This window comes from Oryx dammah, unplaced genomic scaffold (genome assembly GCF_014754425.2).
Source record: "Oryx dammah isolate SB20612 unplaced genomic scaffold, SCBI_Odam_1.1 HiC_scaffold_27, whole genome shotgun sequence".
NCBI lineage: Eukaryota > Metazoa > Chordata > Mammalia > Artiodactyla > Bovidae > Oryx > Oryx dammah.
In genome coordinates, this window is record NW_024070211.1 from 101,250,053 (window position 1) to 101,270,884 (window position 20,832).

At 36.0% G+C, this 20,832-nt stretch overlaps 1 protein-coding gene across 5 annotated transcripts in view; it reads left to right on the top strand.

Annotated features, from left to right (window-relative positions):
- The window catches only part of SLC4A10 (solute carrier family 4 member 10), a 347,705-nt gene that overhangs the window by 166,359 nt on the left and 160,514 nt on the right, over positions 1 to 20,832 (top strand). For all 5 annotated transcript variants that reach the window (XM_040229231.1, XM_040229232.1, XM_040229230.1 and 2 more), the window contains exon 4: positions 10,103 to 10,241. In XM_040229231.1, coding sequence (XP_040085165.1) covers positions 10,103 to 10,241 — 139 coding nt within the window. The remainder of the gene's footprint in view (positions 1 to 10,102; positions 10,242 to 20,832) is intronic.

The following is a 20,832-nucleotide window of genomic DNA, read 5'->3' on the forward strand; positions in this document are numbered from 1 at the left end:
AATGCATGCCTACAAGTGCTTTAAAATGATTAAAAGTTCAGCTTCCAAAGAGGTATGGGTTAGAGGAGAGTGTGAGGAAGAATCAGGTTCCTCTGGTGGGCTTCCAGAGGTTTTATATTGTAAATTGGAGTGTGTGTCTATGGAGACATGGAATAATTTGGACTCATATTTTTGGAGCAAGGATCAATTTAACAAAAAGATTTAGTGTAAATGTTTGAATTTTGGCACTCCTAAAAATTTTGTTTCTCCAGTGTCTGAGAAACATCCAGAATCCCATTTTATTATATGACCCTGTCACATAAAGCGATGCTGTTAGGAACCTGATTGTGTTAGTGCTGCATCCAGGGAAAACTGAGCAGGCCTTACTGAAGCCAAAGTGCCTGCTCAAGTCACAGCCTGGGATAGCTGGGTCTAGTCCACCAGGGCCCATGGCTGCAATGTGATTTCTAGTTAAGTCCAAAGACAGACCCAGCTTTTGGGCTGTGCAGTAATGGTGATGGTGATACTTTGCATATACAAAAAACTTTTTTTTTTTTTCATTTTTTTCTTCTTTTTTATATTCTATTTTATCTTAATTTTACAAACCCTTGTGTTGAGGGCTGACTTTCAATAGATCACAGTGAGTGAGCTGCTCTGCTATGAACGAAGCCCCGACCCAGAAGCAGGTCATCTACAAATGGTTTAGCACCAGGTTGCCCATGAACATGGGGTGCCTGACGGGTGAGGGGGCAGTCACCTTTCTGGCCAGCCCTACAGAAAACTTTTGATTCTTGAAGTTAAATTCAACCTACTTTTGTTACTGCACTTAAACACAATTGTTCGTATAAGAATGTGATGATTAATTAATTTTTCTTCATACTGTAATCAATTTCCTGCTGACAGAAAACTTCTAAAACTTTCCATCTTGTTATTTTTAATGTCATCTTTCATTCACCTAATAAAATTTAAAATTATATTTTCAACTGGTAACATGAGTGAGTTGTTTAAAAATAAGTTTGAAGCGTAAGCTTGAAGTCAGTGAAAATATAAAAGATACTGAGGGAAATTCAGAACACTTTAATGTTAATTTGCTCCTCAGCCTCCCAACAAAGAATATAACAGGAATATGTACATTATAATTAGTTAGTGTATAAGCACTAGAAATGAATACTAAAGATATATACTTTATTAAACGCTTATTTAAAATATGGTACTCAAAGGTACTATGTGAATTAACACAACCCTGGAATTAGGCTTGGGATTTTTCTTTTCTTAGATGTTAAATTGTATACATGCTTTAGGAAAAATGAAGCAAATACAGAAAATATCTAAGTTCAAATCTGTTTATTGATGGCAATGGCTTTCTGTTCCTATTTAACTCGCAGCTGGCTGATAGATGAGAATATCAATTAGTTTTTTAAAAAAATATTTTTAACAAAGTATAACACAAATATTTATAAATGTTAACACAGAAATGCAAGTGTACAACTCGATGGTTTATCACAAAGAAACATCTGTGTAACCGTTAATTTGGCTAGTGCTCCAGAAACCCACTTTGTCCTCTCTCCCAGTTACTACTCTCTCCCTTCTCCCCAAAAGGATCTCTAGTCTATCTTCTTACATTGGGTGTCCGGCCTATTTTTGAATTTTTTATAAATTAAGTCATACAGGAGGTATATGTGTCTTGATCAGTTGCTCAACAGTGTGTTAGTGGGATTCAAAATGTTTTTGACTGTAGCTTTGGTTTATTTGGGCTTCCCTGGTGGCTCAGAGGTTAAAGCATCTGCCTGGAATGTGGGAGACCTGGGTTTGATCCCTGGGTCGGGAAGATCCCCTGGAGAAGGAAATGGCAACCCACTCCAGTACTCTTGCCTGGAGAATCCCATCGAGGGAGGAGCCTGATAGGCTACAGTTCTTGGGGTCACGAAGAGTCAGACACGACTGAGTGACTTCACTTTCACTTTGGTTTATTCATTTTTATTATGGCATAGTGTTCATTCATTTGTAAATACCATGCATTCTACTATTTATGGACATTTAGATCATGTAATTTTTGAAGATACTATGAAGAATGGTGCTGTGAACATATGTCTCTTGGCTCTTGGTGCATATATGCATTTCTCATACCTAAGAATGAAATTATTTATTACTGAGTCATAGGATATGTGTATTTCAATTTTAGTAGATGATATCAGTTTCCAAAGTAGGGTGCATGTCTGTACTTTCACCAGTAAAGTGTGAGAGCATTTGTTGTTTACATTCTAACGAACACCTGACAATTTCATTCTGTTAACATTAACCATCTGATCAGGGGCATCACGGTATGTCATTGTCTTAATTTGCATTTCTTGATTACCAGTGAGGTTATGTAACTTAGCATTTGCCTTTTGGCCATTTGGATAGTCTCTTCTATTAAGTGCCTATTCAAATATTATGCTTGTTTTTTTTTAATTGCTTGTTTTTTCTTTTTGATTTGTGGAAGTTCTTTACGTATTATGGATATAAGTCTTTTGTTTTCATATTTCAATTATCTTCCCACACTTGTGGCTTATACTTTATTCTTTTAACGATACTGTTTTATGTATCTACATATTCCAGAAGAGGCTACTAAGAGGCTGAGACCCTTATTCACTAGCATAGTTTTCTATATTTTGTAATTTATTTCCATTATAATTTTACTAAATACAGAAACAAATTCTTATTTTAATCTATTAGAGCCTTAGCTACAGTTTGTATTACAGTGATCTATGGACAGAGGAGCCTGGCGGGCTATATAGTCCCTGAGGTTGCAAAGAGTCGGGCATGACTGAGCATGCAGGTCAGGATGTTTTCAGTGGCTATCTTAAAAAATAAAATAGCTATCAACATAAGAAAAATATTAATGCTTAAAAATTTTTTTCTGATATTGATATTACTATAATTTACATGATTTATGTCATATAATTTTAAGTTGAATAGACATTTAAAAGGTCATTGAATAACACATTTGAACATTTGCTGTGTTGAAACATAATCTGAATCTCTTTTTAAGACATTATGGTGATAGGATGATCATAAAAGGATTTTTGTGAGCATAACTTAATATCTGAAAAATCATTTCTGCTTTGAAGAATGAAAAGCCAGATACAAGAAGTTCTATTTATTTAAAACCCAAATAAAATATCTTTTGTCTAAGAATAAATTATCCTACTTTTAAAATTATTTCCTATGCTATTATCATTGTGTCTTTGAGAAGTCTTTTAAATATATGATACCCTACCTCAGACTTTCAAAACCTCTTTATTCATAACTGTGAGGTTCTTATTTCTTCATATTATTTCATGGCTATGTTGTGATGAGTGATCCTCATGCTTTATTAGGGGAAACACTAAGAAGTCTTAAACATAAGATTCCTGCACATAGTAGAGTTAGGGAGATTGGGTACATGGTAAATATTATAGATCCCCAGATTACTGATGCAGAATACACTGAAATAAGTCACTGAAAACAGTGATGAGAGACATTGTTTCAAAAGCATGAGAAACATGCCAGTGTTGAGGCATGGCTGCTCTGGAATGTGATAAGTGAGTGAGTCGTTAAAATAGGCTGTTGTGAGATATAAAACTGCTATGTCTTGTTACATGGGTAGGTCTAATAGAAAAATATAATTGATTTCTTAGTATAACTCTAAAATTGCAATTTTTTCTCTTTTTTTGTAGCTATTTGAAACTCTGATTTAAGGGGTTTTTTTTTTTTTTGGTCCAGAGCAACCAGTCATAAAGGTAACAGGCTGTCTTGACTCTAATATTGGGTTTAGTATTTATTATTATCACCCAGATATTATGCTTTTAGGAAAAATATAATATTAGCATCTTATTTCAGATAAACTAAATCATAAATGTATTTGCTACACTGTAATTTCCTTAAGGACATTCATGGGAATTCAGCAGCCTCATTTCAAAATCAACATTCATATTACATCTAGGAAATTGGCATCTTCTTTTGAAGTAGTTAAGCTGGAGACTTTTCTATTGACTTAATTCTTATTCATTTTGCTGTAAAATTTAGTTATCAAATTTCTTAAAATATTTGGTAATAAAACCAAATCTTACATTTTAGCATTCTAAAAGAGAAATGTTTTGCCAATGCCTGAAGCAAATAAACTGTGTAAATGTAGCTTCTTTTTCCTTTTTCTTATAATTTCTTGAATATATATCATTATATATATGACACAGTGGTGCATATTGGTGGGAACAATTGAACAATTTGAAAACTGCGGAGCCCTACATTTTAAACCTTTATTTTTTAGAATAGTTTTAGGTTTATGTCAAAATTCACAGAAAGGTAGAAAGAATTCCCATATACTCATTGCTCCCATTCCTTGTGTCCCCTACTATTAATATTGCTCACCAGAATGGTACATTTTTACCAAGGATGAACCTGTGTGGACACATCATAATCATGTCCAAAGCCATAGTTTACCTTAGGGCTCACTTTGCTGTTGTATATCTATGGGATTGAACAAATGTCTAATGTCATAATCTGTCATTTTAATATCATACAGAATGTTTTAATGCCCTAAAAATCCCCTATAGTCAGTCCTTTCATCCCACTCCCACTTCCAACAACCACTGACCTTTTTACTTTCACTGTAGTTTTCTAGAATATCACATAGTTGAAATCATACAGAATGTAGCCTTTTTAGATTAGGTTCTTTCACCAACTAATACACATGTAAGATTCCTCCCGTGAATTTTCATAGCTTAGTTTCTCATTTAACCTTAGGATTTGATAATATTTTGTTGTCTAGATGAGTCATAACATATTTATCCATTCACCTACTGAAGGACATCTTGCTTTCCTCCAAGTTTTGGCAATTATGAATAAAGCTGCTATAAACATCCATGTATAGAGTTTCTTTGGTAGGCATAAGTTTCAACTCCTTAGGGTAAATACCAAGTAGAGCAATTACTGGATCATATAGTAAAAGTATGGTTAGTTTTGTAAGAAGCTAAGTCATCTTCCAAAGTGGCCGTAAGATTTTACATTTCCAGCAGCAGTGAATGAGAGTTTCTATTGCTTCACATCGTTGCCGGGATTTGGTGTGGTTAGAATTCTGGATTGGGGGCATTTTAATATGTGCATAATGTTATCTCGTTGTTCTGAATTTCCCTGATAACATATGACGTGGAGCATCTTTTCATATATTTATTTCCCATCTGTATATCTTTTTTGGTGAGTTACCCGTTAAAATTGTTGACCTATTTTTTAAAAACAAGTTGTTGGTTTTATTCAGTTCGGTTCAGTCGTGTCCAACTCTTTGCGACCTCATGAACTGCAGCATGCCAGGCCTCCCAGTCTATCACCGACTCCTGAAGTTTACTCAAACTCATGTCCATTGAGTTGGTGATGCCATCCAACCATCTCATCCTCTGTCGTCCCCTTCTCCTCCTGCCTTCAATCTTTCCCAGCATCAGGGTCTTTTCCAAGGAGTCAGTTCTTTGCATCAGGTGGCCAGAGTATTGGAGTTTCAGCTTAAGCATCAGTCCTTCCGATGAATATTCAGGACTGATTTCCTTTAGGATGGACTGGCTGGATCTCCTTGCAGTCCAAGAGACTCTCATATTGGTCTTATTAATGTTGAGTATTAAGATGTCTTTGTGTATTTTGGATAATAGTCCTTTATCAGACGTGCCTTTTTCAAGTCTGTAGCTTGTCTTCCAATTTTTTTGACATTGTCTTTCATTCATGGATAGTTATCTTTGGTCCTGTATCTAAAAAGGCACCACCATACTCAGGGTCATCTAGGTTTTCTCCTATGTTATCTTCTGAGGGTTTTATGTGTTTGTGTTTTACATGTAGATCTGTGATCCATTCTTGGGACTTCCAGGTGGTGCAGTGGTAAAGAATCCATCTGCCCATGCAGGAGGCTCAAGAGATGTGGGTTTGATCTTTGGGTGGGGAAGATCTCCTGGAGGAGGAAATGGCAATCCACTCCACTCTCACCTGGAAAATCCCATGCACAGGGGAGCCTGGTGTGCTACAGTCCCTGGGGTTGCAAAAGAGTCAGGCATGATTGAGTGCACACACACACACACACACAATCCATTTTGAGTTTATTTTGGAAAAGTGTTGTAAGGTCTGTGTCTAGATCTGTGTTTTTGCATGTGGATGTCCATTTGTTGAAGAAACTTTACTACCGTGGCTCCTTTGTCAAAAATCAGATGACTGTATTCACGGACTTCTATAGTTGGGCTCTTTATTCTGTTCCATTGATCTATTTGTCTGTTCTTCTGCCATTATCACACTGTCCTGATTGTTGTAGCTCTATAGTAAGTCTTGAAGTTGTGGAATGTCAGTCTTCTGACTTTGTTCTGCTGCTGCTGCTAAGTCGCTTCAGTCGTGTCCAACTCTGTGCGACCCCATAGACGGAAGCCCACCAGACCCCCGTCCCTGGGATTCTCCAAGCAAGAACACTGGAGTGGGTTGCCATTTCCTTCTCCAATGCATGAAAGTCAAAAGTGAAAGTAAAGTCACTCAGTCGTATCCACTCCTTCAATATTTTGTTGGCTATTCTGGATCTTCTGCCTTTACCTTTCCATATAAACTTTAGCATCATTTTGTTGGTGTCCATAAAATAACTTGACAGGATTTTGATTGGGATTGCATTAAATCTACAGATCAAGTTGGGAAGAACTGTCATCCTGTTAATATTGAGTCTTCTTATACATGACATAGATGTTCTAGCTCTTTCATTATATTCCTTGCATTTTCAGACTGAGTGATGTATGTCCTTTTGAGTAGGTTATTGCTCAGACATAAAGAGATATTATATGAAAATGCTTGATCCATAGAAGATATTGATACTTTTAAAAATCAGTTTTGACTTTTTCCCTTGTCTTATAATCTCACCCTAGCCAACCACTTTATAATTAGCATGTGAGTAACTAAATCAGTTTGAGTAACATAACTAGTAATGAAAAGATTAAAGTTTGTAAAGGAACTTGCTTATTTCCAATTATGATTCTATTAGTGGTTTTCTTCCTATAGTATAACTTTGTAAATTTGATTTTAAGTAACCATTTGTTGAAAATATGGTCTGTATTCCAATAGATATAGTTTATTTGTGATTGTAAAAGTAATATATGGTCTTTGGAATTCCAGTGTTATTGAATATTAAGCTATTAAAATCCTATTGCTCTTAGTTCTCATCAATGATTCTATAGCATCTGACATTATTGACTTGTTCTTTTCTACCTTGACCCTGTTGTACTACTCTTTTCATCGAATGTAAGTTTTATAAGGGTAGAGGGTTTTTCTCTTTCAGTTTATGTCTGTCTAATTCACCTGACCAATGGAGGGTGTTCATATATATTTGTTCAGTGTACCAATCCTTTTACATATCTATCTAATCCTTTTCTGATTTTTTAACTCCTCTTCCTCATCCTAAATATTAAATCATATAATTCCCCTGATACTGAGCCTTCTCTTGTCTTTCATTTTTGAGTCCTCGTTCATTGTAATCATATTATTTCTTTAGTTAAATGCAACCTGTGTCTTTACCTCTGACTTTGTCCTCTTTAATGAATCAAATATCCAGCAGTCCTGTGACCATCTTTATGTGTTTGAACTATAATCACCTCAAAGTCAACATATCTAAAAGATGTCTCCTGTGCTCTCAGCCTACAATACTGGCTCCTCATTCTGACAACCCTTTTTTCCCGAGTTTTGTTGAAAAATAACTGACATACCTCACATGATAAGTACATGATGGTTTGCTTTACATATGTTGTGAAATGACTGCCATGATAGGTTTAGTTAACATTCATCACAGATGAGAACTTGTAGAATTTACTCAACAACTTACTTACATATCGTAAAGCTCTATTAGGTATATTCATCATGTTGTCTATTACATCCCTAGTACTTAAAACTGGAAGTTTATACCTTTTGACCATTTTTCTCCCCTTTCTCCTCTTTCCACTCCGTACTGCTGGTAAGCACAAGTCTGAAATCTTTTTCCATGAGTTTAGCTCAGATGGTAAAGAATCTGCCTGCAACGCAGGAGATATGAGTTCAATCTCTGGGTCAGGAAGATCCCTTGGCGAAGGGAATGGCTATCTATACCAGTATTCTTGCCTGGAGAATTCCATGGACAGAGGAGCCTGGTGGGCTATAGTCCATGGGGTCTCAAAGACTGAGCAGCTAATGCTTTGGTTTTACTGTTTTGTCTTTTTTTAGATTCCACATATAAGTAAGATCATATATTAATAGTATTTGTGTTTCTCTGTCTGACATTTCACTTAGCATGTTCAAGGCTCATCCATGTTATAAACCTCTTTCAATTAATGGCACTGGTATTTTCTCATTCTCCCTGCTTCAAATTCTAAACCTTTCTATTTTCACAGGGCTATATTTTCATTGTATCCATCCCCACTACCACTAGCATCAGCATCAGTCATGATTAATAATATTTGTATGATGCTTGATAATTTTAAAAGTATTTTTTGCATGCATTATTCTTCTTTAGGAACTTGATCCTATCTTCTAGGAAACTAATTCTGGCAGCTGGAAATATTTTCTACTTAAAGTATTTAATTTGTTATTGAACAGTAAATTTTAAATTGCAATTAAGGAAAGTATAACAAGGAGAAATATAGAGTGCTGTGAATTAAGATAACAGGTGCCTGACTTAATTGTTGCATATGAGTGCTTGTGTGTGTGTTTCATGAGTCTGATTAGGTAGGCTTGCCAAAGTATATTATAGTGAAATAGATGATGAAAGATACAGGAGAGCTAGAGGAGACAGTATGTGCAGTGGCCCTGAAATGGGAAGGAACGTGCTATTTTTAAAAATCTGAAAGAAAACTAAGTACCCAGAGTGGAATTACAAGGCAGAAGGTAAGGCTATTAAGGTAGGCAGAAGCTAGGACCCCACTGCAAACATTTATTGATACAAAAAGTATGAGACTATATAATATTTTATATTATATGTATCTTTTTCACTTTTGACTTCTAAAATCCTCCCAGTTGTGACTTAATTATAACCTAATCCTTTAAGTTACTTATTAATTGGTTTATTTTCATAAAATATTTAATATTATAGATTTAAGTGATCACTATGGTTTGTTACTGATTTATTCATTCTCTTGTGTTTTAAAAAATAGTTGAAAATACCAGATATTTTATTGTAATAGCATTGAATTTATAAGATGGTTTTCCACTATTGGGCTTTTCCATTAATATAAATATATTCATTTATTTAGGTCTACTTTTATATCATTCAATAAAGTTTTATAATTTTCACAAATGTATTGATTGAACATATATTTACCAGGTAACCCAACAATTCTACTCCTAGGTATTTACCCCAGAGAATAAAAATTTACACTCACACAAAAATTTAGAATATTTATTGCAGTTCTATTCATAATTGAAAAAACTGTAAATTTAATATCCTTCAGCAAATGAATAGATAAGCAAAACAAGGTACATTCATATAATGGACCATTACTTAGCAATAAAACAAATGAATTACTGGTATATTCCATGACACAGATAAATTTCAAAACCTTTAAGGCATATTGGTAAGTGAATAACAGTCTCTAAAAGCTATATACCATATGTTTCCACTTGTATGGCATTCTGTAAAAGGCAAAACTATAGCAGTAGGGACCAGATTAATGGTTGCCAGGGGTGAGGGGAAGGATAGGGTGTAATTGTCAAGAAGCCTCGCAAAGGAGTTCTTTTTGGTGAATTATATTCAGCACAGTTTGAATATAAGTGGATTTTATCATAGTCTGCTCTTCTGAATATGACCATAAAGTGTAGCAATGTGATGAGAGAAACTGTGCGTGTGTGTATGAGAGATGTGGAAGTATTTTCCATGATGCTTAAGTAATCCAAAATAATCATCACATTTGATTTTATTTTTGATAATATAGTACATTATATATTTACATTTTATGTGTTTATGATCCCATATTTTACTGGACTTAATGCAATACTGAATTCGTCTTAATTTCTCAAGTCTATTCTGGATGAGTTCTGCGGTCGGGGAGATACGAGTGGTATGAAGGTGGTAACTGGGACATTCGCAGCTCCAGGTCTTGCTGATGCGTGTTCTTGTCTCTGGTATCCATAGACACCCCATCACAGCGAGTACAGTTTATTCTTGGGACTGAGGATGATGATGAGGAGCACATTCCTCATGACCTCTTCACAGAACTCGATGAGATATGCTGGCGTGAAGGTGAGGATGCTGAGTGGCGAGAAACAGCCAGGTGAGGAATTTTTGGTTGAAGGGGGAAGTGATACTAAAGAATTTTCGTACTATCAGAAAAAAGAGATTTCTATTGTCACAACTTTGCAAACATCCATCAGTGCTGCTGATTTCTGAAATGGCTCATCTGGCCTGGGCATATCCTATAATGGCATATGGGTCAGAATGAAATCCGAAGGCTGTAATTATAGTAAACAGTGACGCAGAATCAGCAGCAGCTGCAGTCTTAAAGATAAACAGTAGCATAATTTGTGTGTCATCAGGGAAACAATAGCTATCTAACAGTAAGTTATTTGTATCTTTTCAATTATAAACTTGTGCTCCAACTGGTAATATTATGTGGGACTTTTTAAAAGAAAGGACAAAATTTTAAGAGATTTTAGTTGGAGTCCTGGATTTATGTACTATTTGTTGAGGGTAAAAATATTTGTAGTGTGTTTCTATGAAATGTATACATTTAAACATAGTGGTTTTTAAATAATAATTCTTAAAGGATTACTTTTTCTGTCACTTACAATGAATATTTCTATATTGCCATTTGATGACTTGTGATAAAAGAGCAATAAATTTGCATTTATTTATTTATAAATACAATAAATTTATTTGCAAAATAAATTTGCATTTATTTTTTCATTCTTCTTTTCTAACGTTTATGTTCTATTGTGTGCTCAATGCAATAGAACAGCAACAACAAAAATTTTAGCTAATACCCTCGCTGTTCAGTGGTTAGGACTTCATGCTTTCACTGCAGAGGGCCTGAGTTCAGTCCCTGGTTGGGCAACAAAGATCATACAAGCTGCTCTGTGCAGCCAAACAAGGAAAACAAACAACTTAGATCTTGCTTTTAAGAACCTCACCTCTAATGCGGGATTTAGATAAGTAAACAAAGTTGTAAATACTGTATAATGAATGCTGTGATCCAGCTGTGCACAAGGAACTGCAGGCATACATAGGGTGAACAATAAAATGGGAAAGACTAGAGACCACTCCAAGAAAGGTAGAGACACCAAGGAAACATCTCATACAAAGATGGGAAAAATAAAGGACAGATGGTATGGGCCTAAGGGAAGCAGAAGATATAAAGAGGTGGCAAAAATACACAGAAGAACTATACAAAAAAGATCTTCATGACCCAGATAACCACAATGGTGTGATCAGTCACCTAGAGCCAGACATCCTGGAATGCGAAGTCAAGTGGGCCTTAGGAAACATCATTATGAACAAGCTAGTGGAGGTGATGGAATTCCAGTTGAGCTATTTCAAATCTTAAAAGATGATGCTGTGCAAGTGCTGCATTCAATATGCCAGCAAACTTGGAAAACTCAGCAGTGGCCCCAGCACTGGAAAAGGTCAGTTTTAATTCCAGTCCCAAAGAAAGGCAATACCAAAGAATGTTCAAGTTCAGTTCAGTTCAGTTCAGTCGCTCAGTCGTGTCTGACTCTTTGTGACCCCATGAATTGCAGCACACTACCAAAAATCATCAAACTTGTAAAAATTTTAGCTAATTTTATAGGTGCAAAATAAATTTCATTGTTTTAATCTTTGTTGTATTTTTAATTATTAGTGAGATTGAACATCTTTTCATATGTTTTTATGTTTTTCCAGAGAACTAGCTGTTTATTTCCTTTACTGGTTTTATTTCAAGTCATTCATTTTTGTTATTTGTGTTTTTTAATGCTTTAAAACTAGGGTATGTTATTCTGTGTGAATTACCCTTTTTAATGAAAAAATATGTATAAATTAAATTCTTTCTAATGCTATTATAATATTTTAAATATAGAACTAAATTTGAATTTTTATTAATATATGACCTGGAAAATTTTAAGATTAAGAACCATCTGCCTATTTTTTTTCTTCCAACTGCATCCAAACCTAAGTACTATTTTCAAAGACATAATATGTGTGCTCATCTTTTTTGATGACAGAAAAACAATATATGATAATATTCTCCTCCAATTAGTTTTATAAATTTTGCTCTTTTATGATGAAAAGTTGTTGATAAGGAATTTAAAGTGCAAACCTCCCTGTTTAAGGCTAGAATCATCCATCCTCAACTAGTTCTAAGAAACAAGCGTTCCTGGCTGACTTAAACGAAGAAGATTGATGGTTATGATGACTGTACAGCTCTGATTACAGTTTCTTTAATCAATTGCTGAGAATTACTTCTTGGCAGCATTTTTTAAAAAATGTATTTCTTCTTTCTCATCCCTCAGAATAGAGCAGAGAATTAAGATAGGAATATGTGTTCTGATGTAAAAATCTAGAGTTTTTTTTACCTTCTAGATCAAATGGTGATCTATTCCTTTTAGACACTAACTTCTTGTAACTTTCCCACTCTCTTCAAGTTAAGAGATAGCAGAGTAATACTAGAATCTAGCTCTCTGCCTATCACAGTTGAGCAGGTAACATTTTATCATGCTCTAATGGATTAACTTGAATAACATTTTATTCTAAGTCACCAAAAATGTTGCTACTTATTTATAAAGAATGTAAGAGATGATCTAGTTAATTATTAGTATTCTCTAATATTATTAGGTAGGACCTGTGTTCTTAGCCCTGCTTCTGGTACATATATTTGAGGTTCAAATAAACATCTGATAAGCAGTCAAAATAGTAACAGACATTGAAGATAAGAGTAGTAAATTTTGGCTGAGGCACAATACTTCAGGAAAGAACACAACATATTTATTGAGGACTTAGAAATGAAGTAGGTTTTAAAGTGGTGAAAGTAATTTTGTTCTGGATAACCTAGTTCATTTAAAAAGACTAATTTTAGTTAATTCATGACTCCATCTGATTTTTCAAATGCAGTTTAATTCTAATAGATTATTAGCCTAACCATTTGAACTATTTCTTTTGATTAGTATTCCGGGGGTAATTAAAATTTTTCACCCTAATAGTAGAAATTAAAAAAGGATATTTTATCAGCACATTGCACCTGCCATATATCACACCTAGAATTTTCATGCCCACTGTTGTTGTCAATTAAAGCTTAGGTAAAGTTTTAGATTTTGAAGCTAAATTTTGAATCATAATTATTTAATAAATGTTTGTGAAAACCAGCTGTTCACTTTTAAAGACCCTAAAAGAAGCCATATGACTGGTCTCATGAAATCAGCACAATTACACTGTCCTACTTATAAATAACATGTAATGTTATTAATAGAAAAGTACGCAAAGGTACCACAGCTGTGCAATTGTGGAAACAACATGTTTGACTCACTGTGGTTGCCCTTTAAAAATGTATCCCACAAATGAGCTTAGCAGAGGCAAACCAAGGGATAGCAGTTAGGCCTCTGATACATAGATGGTAATGTGGAAAAGGATGATTAAATCAAACCAATTTTATTCATGATGTGGAGGTATTCAATATTTAAAATTGGTAGAGGTTCAAGTCATCAAGATTTTTCAGTGGAGTGTGAGGTGTGAAAATAATATGGTTAAGAACAGCTAATGTCAATAAACTCTAAGTTTGGATATATTTTATTTTCCCTTTCCCCTTGAAATAGACACTTTATGATCATGTATGTTATTCTCCAGCCCCTATCCTAACCATGTTCCCTTTTAACCCTCAATATCCTTAACTCTACACCATAAAAAGATGTTTTCTCTTGAAAATTCATGACTTTCCCCAAGGCTATGATTTTAGATGATACAGTGACTCCCTATTTGGATAGAATCAGAGAATACAATTATTAGAAAAGTTAAATTGAATTAGTGAGAATAAAATAAACAGAAAGAGTTAAATTCCATAGAAAAAGTCCATTTCTAATTTACAGAAGAATTTTATTTTGTAGATTTCTTATATGTGTATTGTAGAGGAGATTATCATCAACTTAATCCTCAAAGAATTCAGGAAACACCTATTTTGTGTTGTTATTGCTTAGTAGAAAGAGATTCCAGTGTGTTAATTATGGATGAAAACAGACCCAGAGTTACTGATGGAAATGAAAATAAACTCAAAGAGTTTAAATCCACCCTTCCCCCATAGAAAATATCATGCAATTGGCCTACAATTTCAGTTTTTCTTATTGTCTTTCACATCTCATTCATGCTCGTGAGACTCCTGTTTGCTTTGGTTTGCTAGTCAAACAAGTGTCAGCTGAGTTTATTTGAAAACTGAAATAAATTACAGCAGTTTAGGTCATTAACTGCAGTCAGGCATTTTGCAACTGACAGTATATTCAGTGACTACAGATCTTGAAACAGGATTTGGTGTGTTCTCAGGCCTGCTAATTTCTATCTTTAGAGTATGAAATGGAATGAAAAACAGAAAAGAGAGATATACGTATATATCTTTAAAATATATTCATTTAAATATCTTTCAAAGATTTGGCATCATTCTGGAGTTGGCATAAAGCACTGAATCTTGAAGTGTTTAGTAACTTGATATTTGTAACTTGTGGATTCCTTTTTATGGGAAGCATCTGATGTTTCCTCCTGTAATACTCATAATGGTTATGTCAAACCATCCATGCATATAACTTATATTTGGTCATCCAAACTGCATGAAACTCCCAAGAGTCTCCATTCTTTTCTGAAAGACCAAACTCTAAATTTGAAGGATATTATTCTTAAGGAAGTAGTTTTGTTTTTAAAATGTCTTTTCAGAGACATGTAGATCAATGGAACAGAATAGAGAATTAAGATAGACTAACCCAAGTTCTATGGTGTTGGAGAAGACTCTTGATAGTCCCTTGGACTGCAAGGAGATCCAACCAGTCCATCCTAAAGGAAATCAGTCCTGAATATTCATTGGAAGGACTGATGTTGAGACTCAAACTGCAATACTTTGGCCACCTGATGCAAAGAGCTGACTCATTTGAAAAGACCGTCATGCTGGGAAAGATTGAAGGTGGGAGGAGAAGGGGACGAGAGAGGATGAGATGGTTGGATGGCATCATTGATTCAATGGACATGTTTCAGTGAACTCTGGGAGTTGGTGATGCCTGGGAGACCAGGCGTGCTGCAATTCATGGGGTCGCAAAGAGTCGCACACGACTGAGTGCCTGAACTGAATCCAAGTTCAACTAAGCGATTTTTGACAAAGGTGAAGGAAGAATTGTCTTTTCAAAAAATGGTACTAGCACAATTAGAGTTCTATAAGTAAAAAAATATTAATTTCAATATAAACTTAACAGTGTACACAATATTAATTCAAAATAAATCTTAAATCTAAATGTAAAACATAAAGCTATACAAATGTTAGGGAAATGTAGGAGAAAATCTTCAGGACCAAGGGCTAGAAGATGAGTTTTTAGACATGATGTTGAAAGCACAATCTTTTAACTAAAAGAAAATATTTTTAAATTTGACTTCATTGGAATTAAAAACTTTTTGCTGTGAAAAAAACAACCTGTTAGAGGATGAAGACAAGCTACTGACAGAAAATATTTGCAAACCACATATTTGACTAAAATATTATATCTAGAATATGTAAAGAGCTTTCAAAGTTCAACAGTACAAAAACAAATCAATTAGGAAAATGTGCAAAAACAAGCAAACAAACAAAACACCTTTCAGAGAAGAGATACACGTCGCAAATAGAGATGTAAACAGTGTTCAAAATCATAAGTCATTAGAGAAATGTAAATTAAAACCACTGTGAGATACCACTGCACGCCTAATAGAATAACTAAAATAAAAAAATAGTCATCATAGCAAATGCTGATGAGGATTCAAGAGACTGGATCTCTCCACTATTGCTGGCACAAATGTAGAATGGTAGCACTACTCTAGAAACCAGTTAGACAGTTTCTTATAAAACTAAGCATGTATTAGTAAATAGGACTCAGCAATCACAGTCTTGGGCATTTACCCTAGAGAGATGAAAACACATTTACACAAAAATCTCTACATGAATGTTCATATCAGCTTCATTTGTGATAGCAAAAACCTATAAACAACTCATTCTTCATTGGGTGAGTGGTTAAATAAACTGATACATCCATACAGTGGAAATCTTTTCACCAATAAAAAGGAACAATCTACTGATATATACAACAGCTTGGACAGATCTCAAAGACATTGTGCTTTAGTGAAAGATGTCTATCTCCAAAAGTTGCAAACTGTATGATTATACACTTTGCCAACAAATGTCTGTCTAGTCAAGGCTATGGTTTTTCCAGTGGTCACGTATGGATGTGAGACTTGGACTGTGACGAAAGCTGAGCCCCAAAGAATTGATGCTTTTGAACTGTGGTGTTGGAGAAGACTCTTGAGAGTCCCTTGGACTGCAAGGAGATCCAACCAGTCCATCCTAAAGGAGATCAGTCCTGGGTGTTCATTGGAAGGACTGATGCTGAAGCTGAAACTCCAATACTTTGGCCACCTCATGCAAAGAGTTGTTTCATTGGAAAAGACCCTGATGCTGGGAGGGAGGGATTAGGGGAAGGAGGAGAAGGGGATGACAGAGGATGAGATGGCTGGATGGTATCACCGACTCGATGGACGTGAGTTTGAGTGAACTCTGGGAGTTGGTGATGGACAGGGAGGCCTGGCCTGCTGCGATTCATGGGGTTGCAAAGAGTCAGACATGACTGAGCAACTGAACTGAACTGAAGTGGACTGAATGTCCTCAAAATGACAAAACTATAGTGATGAAGAAAAGATTAATGATTACTAGGGGACAGAAACAGGGTGAAGACTGAGAATATAAAGGAAGCTCATTTGTGATGATGGAACAGTTACATATTTTGATTATGGTGGCAGTTACTGAATCTGTTGTTGTTGTTCGGTTGCTAAGCTGTAGTTGATAAGCTGTATTAATGACTATCACATGGTCTCTGATGCATAATGACCCCGAAAGGGGTAAAAATTGTTAAGATTCATAATATGAAAATATTCTGGACTGTGTAGGCAAAAATACATATATATGTTGTATATAGATGTATATATAAAATTGCTATAATATTGCCACCATTTGAAGAGATGCTGTCAGCCTTTAGTGCTCAAGTGTAAGTTTTTTCAACCTTCAAACATTCTGTAAACTCATGATGGGCGTAGGCATACTCCCCTCTCTAAACTTGTGGCAGACATAGCCATTTTTCCCTATTAGTTTCCTTTTTACTTCCTGACATTTTGGTCCTTGAACACTAAGAACAGATCCAGAGTTTCTTTATCTTTCTTGGAACTCTACACATTAATCTTTCTGACTAGCCCTTTTGGTTAGCTTTTTTAGCTGGTCAATATACTGATTCTTTACTAGACAACATACTTGTCCTCTGTTGGAGTTGGAGTGTTTGATTGTATAGTTTTTTTATGTAACACAGTAATATAATATCATATAGAGAGGAAATTTAAGTTATATTACATGGCAAGAGGAAGTTAGGGCAAAAGTGACAAGGAGAGGAAAAAAAATGAGGAAAATGGTATGGAGTGAAGAAAGGAGAGGCATTTAGGTGAGGGTTTGTTAGAAATGGTGGAATTAAATTGGTTATCAGCTGAGATTTAAAAGGAAGTCCTTAAAAGAATAAGATATTTAGTATGACAGCCAAGCAGTAAAATCATCAGTTTCTCTTTATGCCTTCCATTTATCTTAGTTAGAAAAAGATCTCAGATATTACTGTTCATTTCACTCCAAGAAGGCAATGGTTTCCCATTTGGCACTGTATATCAAGAGTCTTCTATTCTTAGTCCTGGCAGGAATACTTAGGTAATGCAATCTGAGCTCAGTTCTCATAGATTTAGTCCCTAGAAGTGACTGCAATCACAAGATTTTATTCAAGCAGGCCTAATAAGTACTTTTCCTGCAGAATAATCCCCAAATATACTAGTTTCTCTAAAAATCAAAGGTCAAAATTTTCAAAAGATTCATATATTGTTTTTAGACCTTCCGCTAAATAAAAATGACTACTCTTTCATTTCCTTTTGCATTTTATTATCATTCCATGAAGTATACTCTCTTTATTAGTTCTATTACAGATTCCCTGTGACCACTGAATAAACATTTGTTGTTGTTTACTTGGTAAGTACTGTCTGATTCTTGCCACCCCATGGACTGTAGCCCACCAGGCTTCTCTGTCTGTGATATTTCCCCAGCAAGTATACTGCAGTGGATTGCCATTTTCTTCTGGAGATCTTCCCAATTCAGGGATCAAACCCACGTCTCCTGTACTGGCAGGCAGATTCTTTACCACTGAACCACCAGGGAAGACCGATTAAACACTTATATTAATATAATTTTCAGTTCAGTTCAGTTCAGTCACTCAGTTGTGTCCAGCTCTTCGCGACCACATGAACCGAGCACGCCAGGCCTCCCTGTCCATCGCCAACTCCTGGAGTTCATCCAAACTCATGTCCATTGAGTCACTGAGCCATCCAACCACCTCATCCTCTGTCGTCCCCTTCTCCTCCTGCCCTCAATCTTCCCCAACATCAGAGTCTTTTCAAATGAGTCAGCTGTTTACAACAGGTGGCCAAAGTATTGGAGTTTCAGCTTCAACATTAGACCTTCCAATGAATACCCAGGACTGATCTCCTTTAGAATGGACTGGTTGGATCTCCTTGCAGTCCAAGGGACTCTCAAGAATCTTCAACACCACAGTTCAAAAGTGTAATTCTTCGGCACTCAGCTTTCTTTGTAGTCCAACTCTCACATCCATACATGACCACTGAAAAAACCATAGCCTGGACTAGACGGACCTTTGTTGGCAAAGTAATGTCTCTGCTTTTTACTATGCTGTCTAGGTTGGCCATAACTTTCATTCCAAGGAGAAAGCGTCTTTTAATTTCATGGCTGAAGTCATCATCTGCAGTGATTTTGGAGCCCCCAAAAATAAAGTCTTTCACTGTTTCCACTGTTTCCCATCTATTTGCCATGAAGTGATGGGACCAGATGCCATGATCTTCGTTTTCTGAATGTTGAGCTGTAAGCCAACTTTTTCACTCTCCTCTTTCACTTTCATCAAGAGGCTCTTTAGTTCTTCTTCACTTCTTGCCATAAGGGTGGTGTCATCTGCATATCTGAGGTTATTGATATTTTTCCAGCAATCTTGATTCCAGCTTGTGCTTCATCCAGCCCACCGTTTCTCATAATGTAGTCTCCATATAATTTTAATAAGCAGGGTGACAATATACAGCCTTGATGTACTCCTTTTCCTATTTGGAACCAGTTTGTTGTTCCATGTCCAGTTCTAACTGCTGCTTCCTGACCTGCATATAGGTTTCTCAAGAGGCAGGTCAGGTGGTCTGGTATTCCCATCTGTTTCAGAGTTTTCCACAGTTTATTGGGATCCACACAGTCAAAGGCTTTGGCATAGTTAATAAAGCAGAAATAGATGTATTTCTGGAACTCTCTTGCTTTTTCAATGAACCAGCGGATGTTGGCAATTTGATCTCTGGTTCCTCTGCCTTTTCTAAAACCAGCTTGAATATCTGGAAGTTCACGGTTCAGGTATTGCTGAACCTGGCTTGGAGAATTTTGAGCACTACTTTCCTAGCGTATGAGATGAGTGCAATTGTGTGGTAGTTTGAGCATTCTTTGGCATTCCCTGGTGGCTCAAATAGTAAAGCATCTGTCTACAATGTGAGAGACCTGGGTTCCATCCCTGGGTCTGGAAGACCCACTGGAGAAGGAAATGGCAATCCACTCCAGTACTATTGCCTGGAAAATCCCATGGGCAGAGGAGCCTGGTAGGCTACAGTCCATGGGGTCGCAAAGAGTCAGACACGACTGAGCGACTTCACTTTCCTTTCACTTTGAACATTCTTTGGCATTGCTTTTCTTTGGGATTGGAATGAAAACTGACCTTTTCCAGTCCTGTGGCCACTGCCGAGTCTTCCAAATTTGCTGACATACTGAGTGCAGCACTTTTACAGCATCATCTTTCAGTATTTGAAATAGCTCCACTGGAATTCCATCAGCTCCACTAGCTTTGTTTGTAGTGATGCTTCCTAAGGCCCACTTAACTTCCCATTCCAGGATGTCTGGCTCTAGGTGAGTGATCACACCATCGTGATTATCTTGGTCATGAAGCTCTTTTTTGTACAGTTCTTCCGTGTATTCTTGCCACTTCTTCTTAATATTTTCTGCTTCTGTCAGGTCCATACCATTTCTGTCCTTTATCGAGCCCATCTTTGCATGAAATATTCCCTTGGTATCTCTAATTTTCTTGAAGAGATTCTAGTCTTTCCCATTCTGTTGTTTTCCTCTATTTCTTTGAATTGATCACTGAGAAAGGCTTTCTTATCTCTCCTTGCTATTCTTTGGAGCTCTGCATTCAATTGGTGTATATGTCTTTTTCTCCTTTGCTTTTCGCTTCTCTTCTTTTCACAGCTATTTATAAGACCTCCCCAGACAGCCGTTTTGCTTTTTTGCATTTCTTTGTCCTAGGGATGGTCTTGATCCCTGTCTCAGTGGTGACTCGTGATAGAAGTCGCCAGTACAGTGTCACGAACCTCTGTCCATAGTTCATCAAGCACTCTGTCTATCAGATCTAGTCCCTTAAATCTATTTGTTACTTCCCCTGTATAATCATAAGGGATTTGATTTAGGTCATACCTGAATGGTTTAGTGGTTTTCCCCACTTTTTTCAGTTTCAGTCTGAATTTGGCAATAAGGAGTTCATGATCTGAGCCACAGTCAGCTCCCG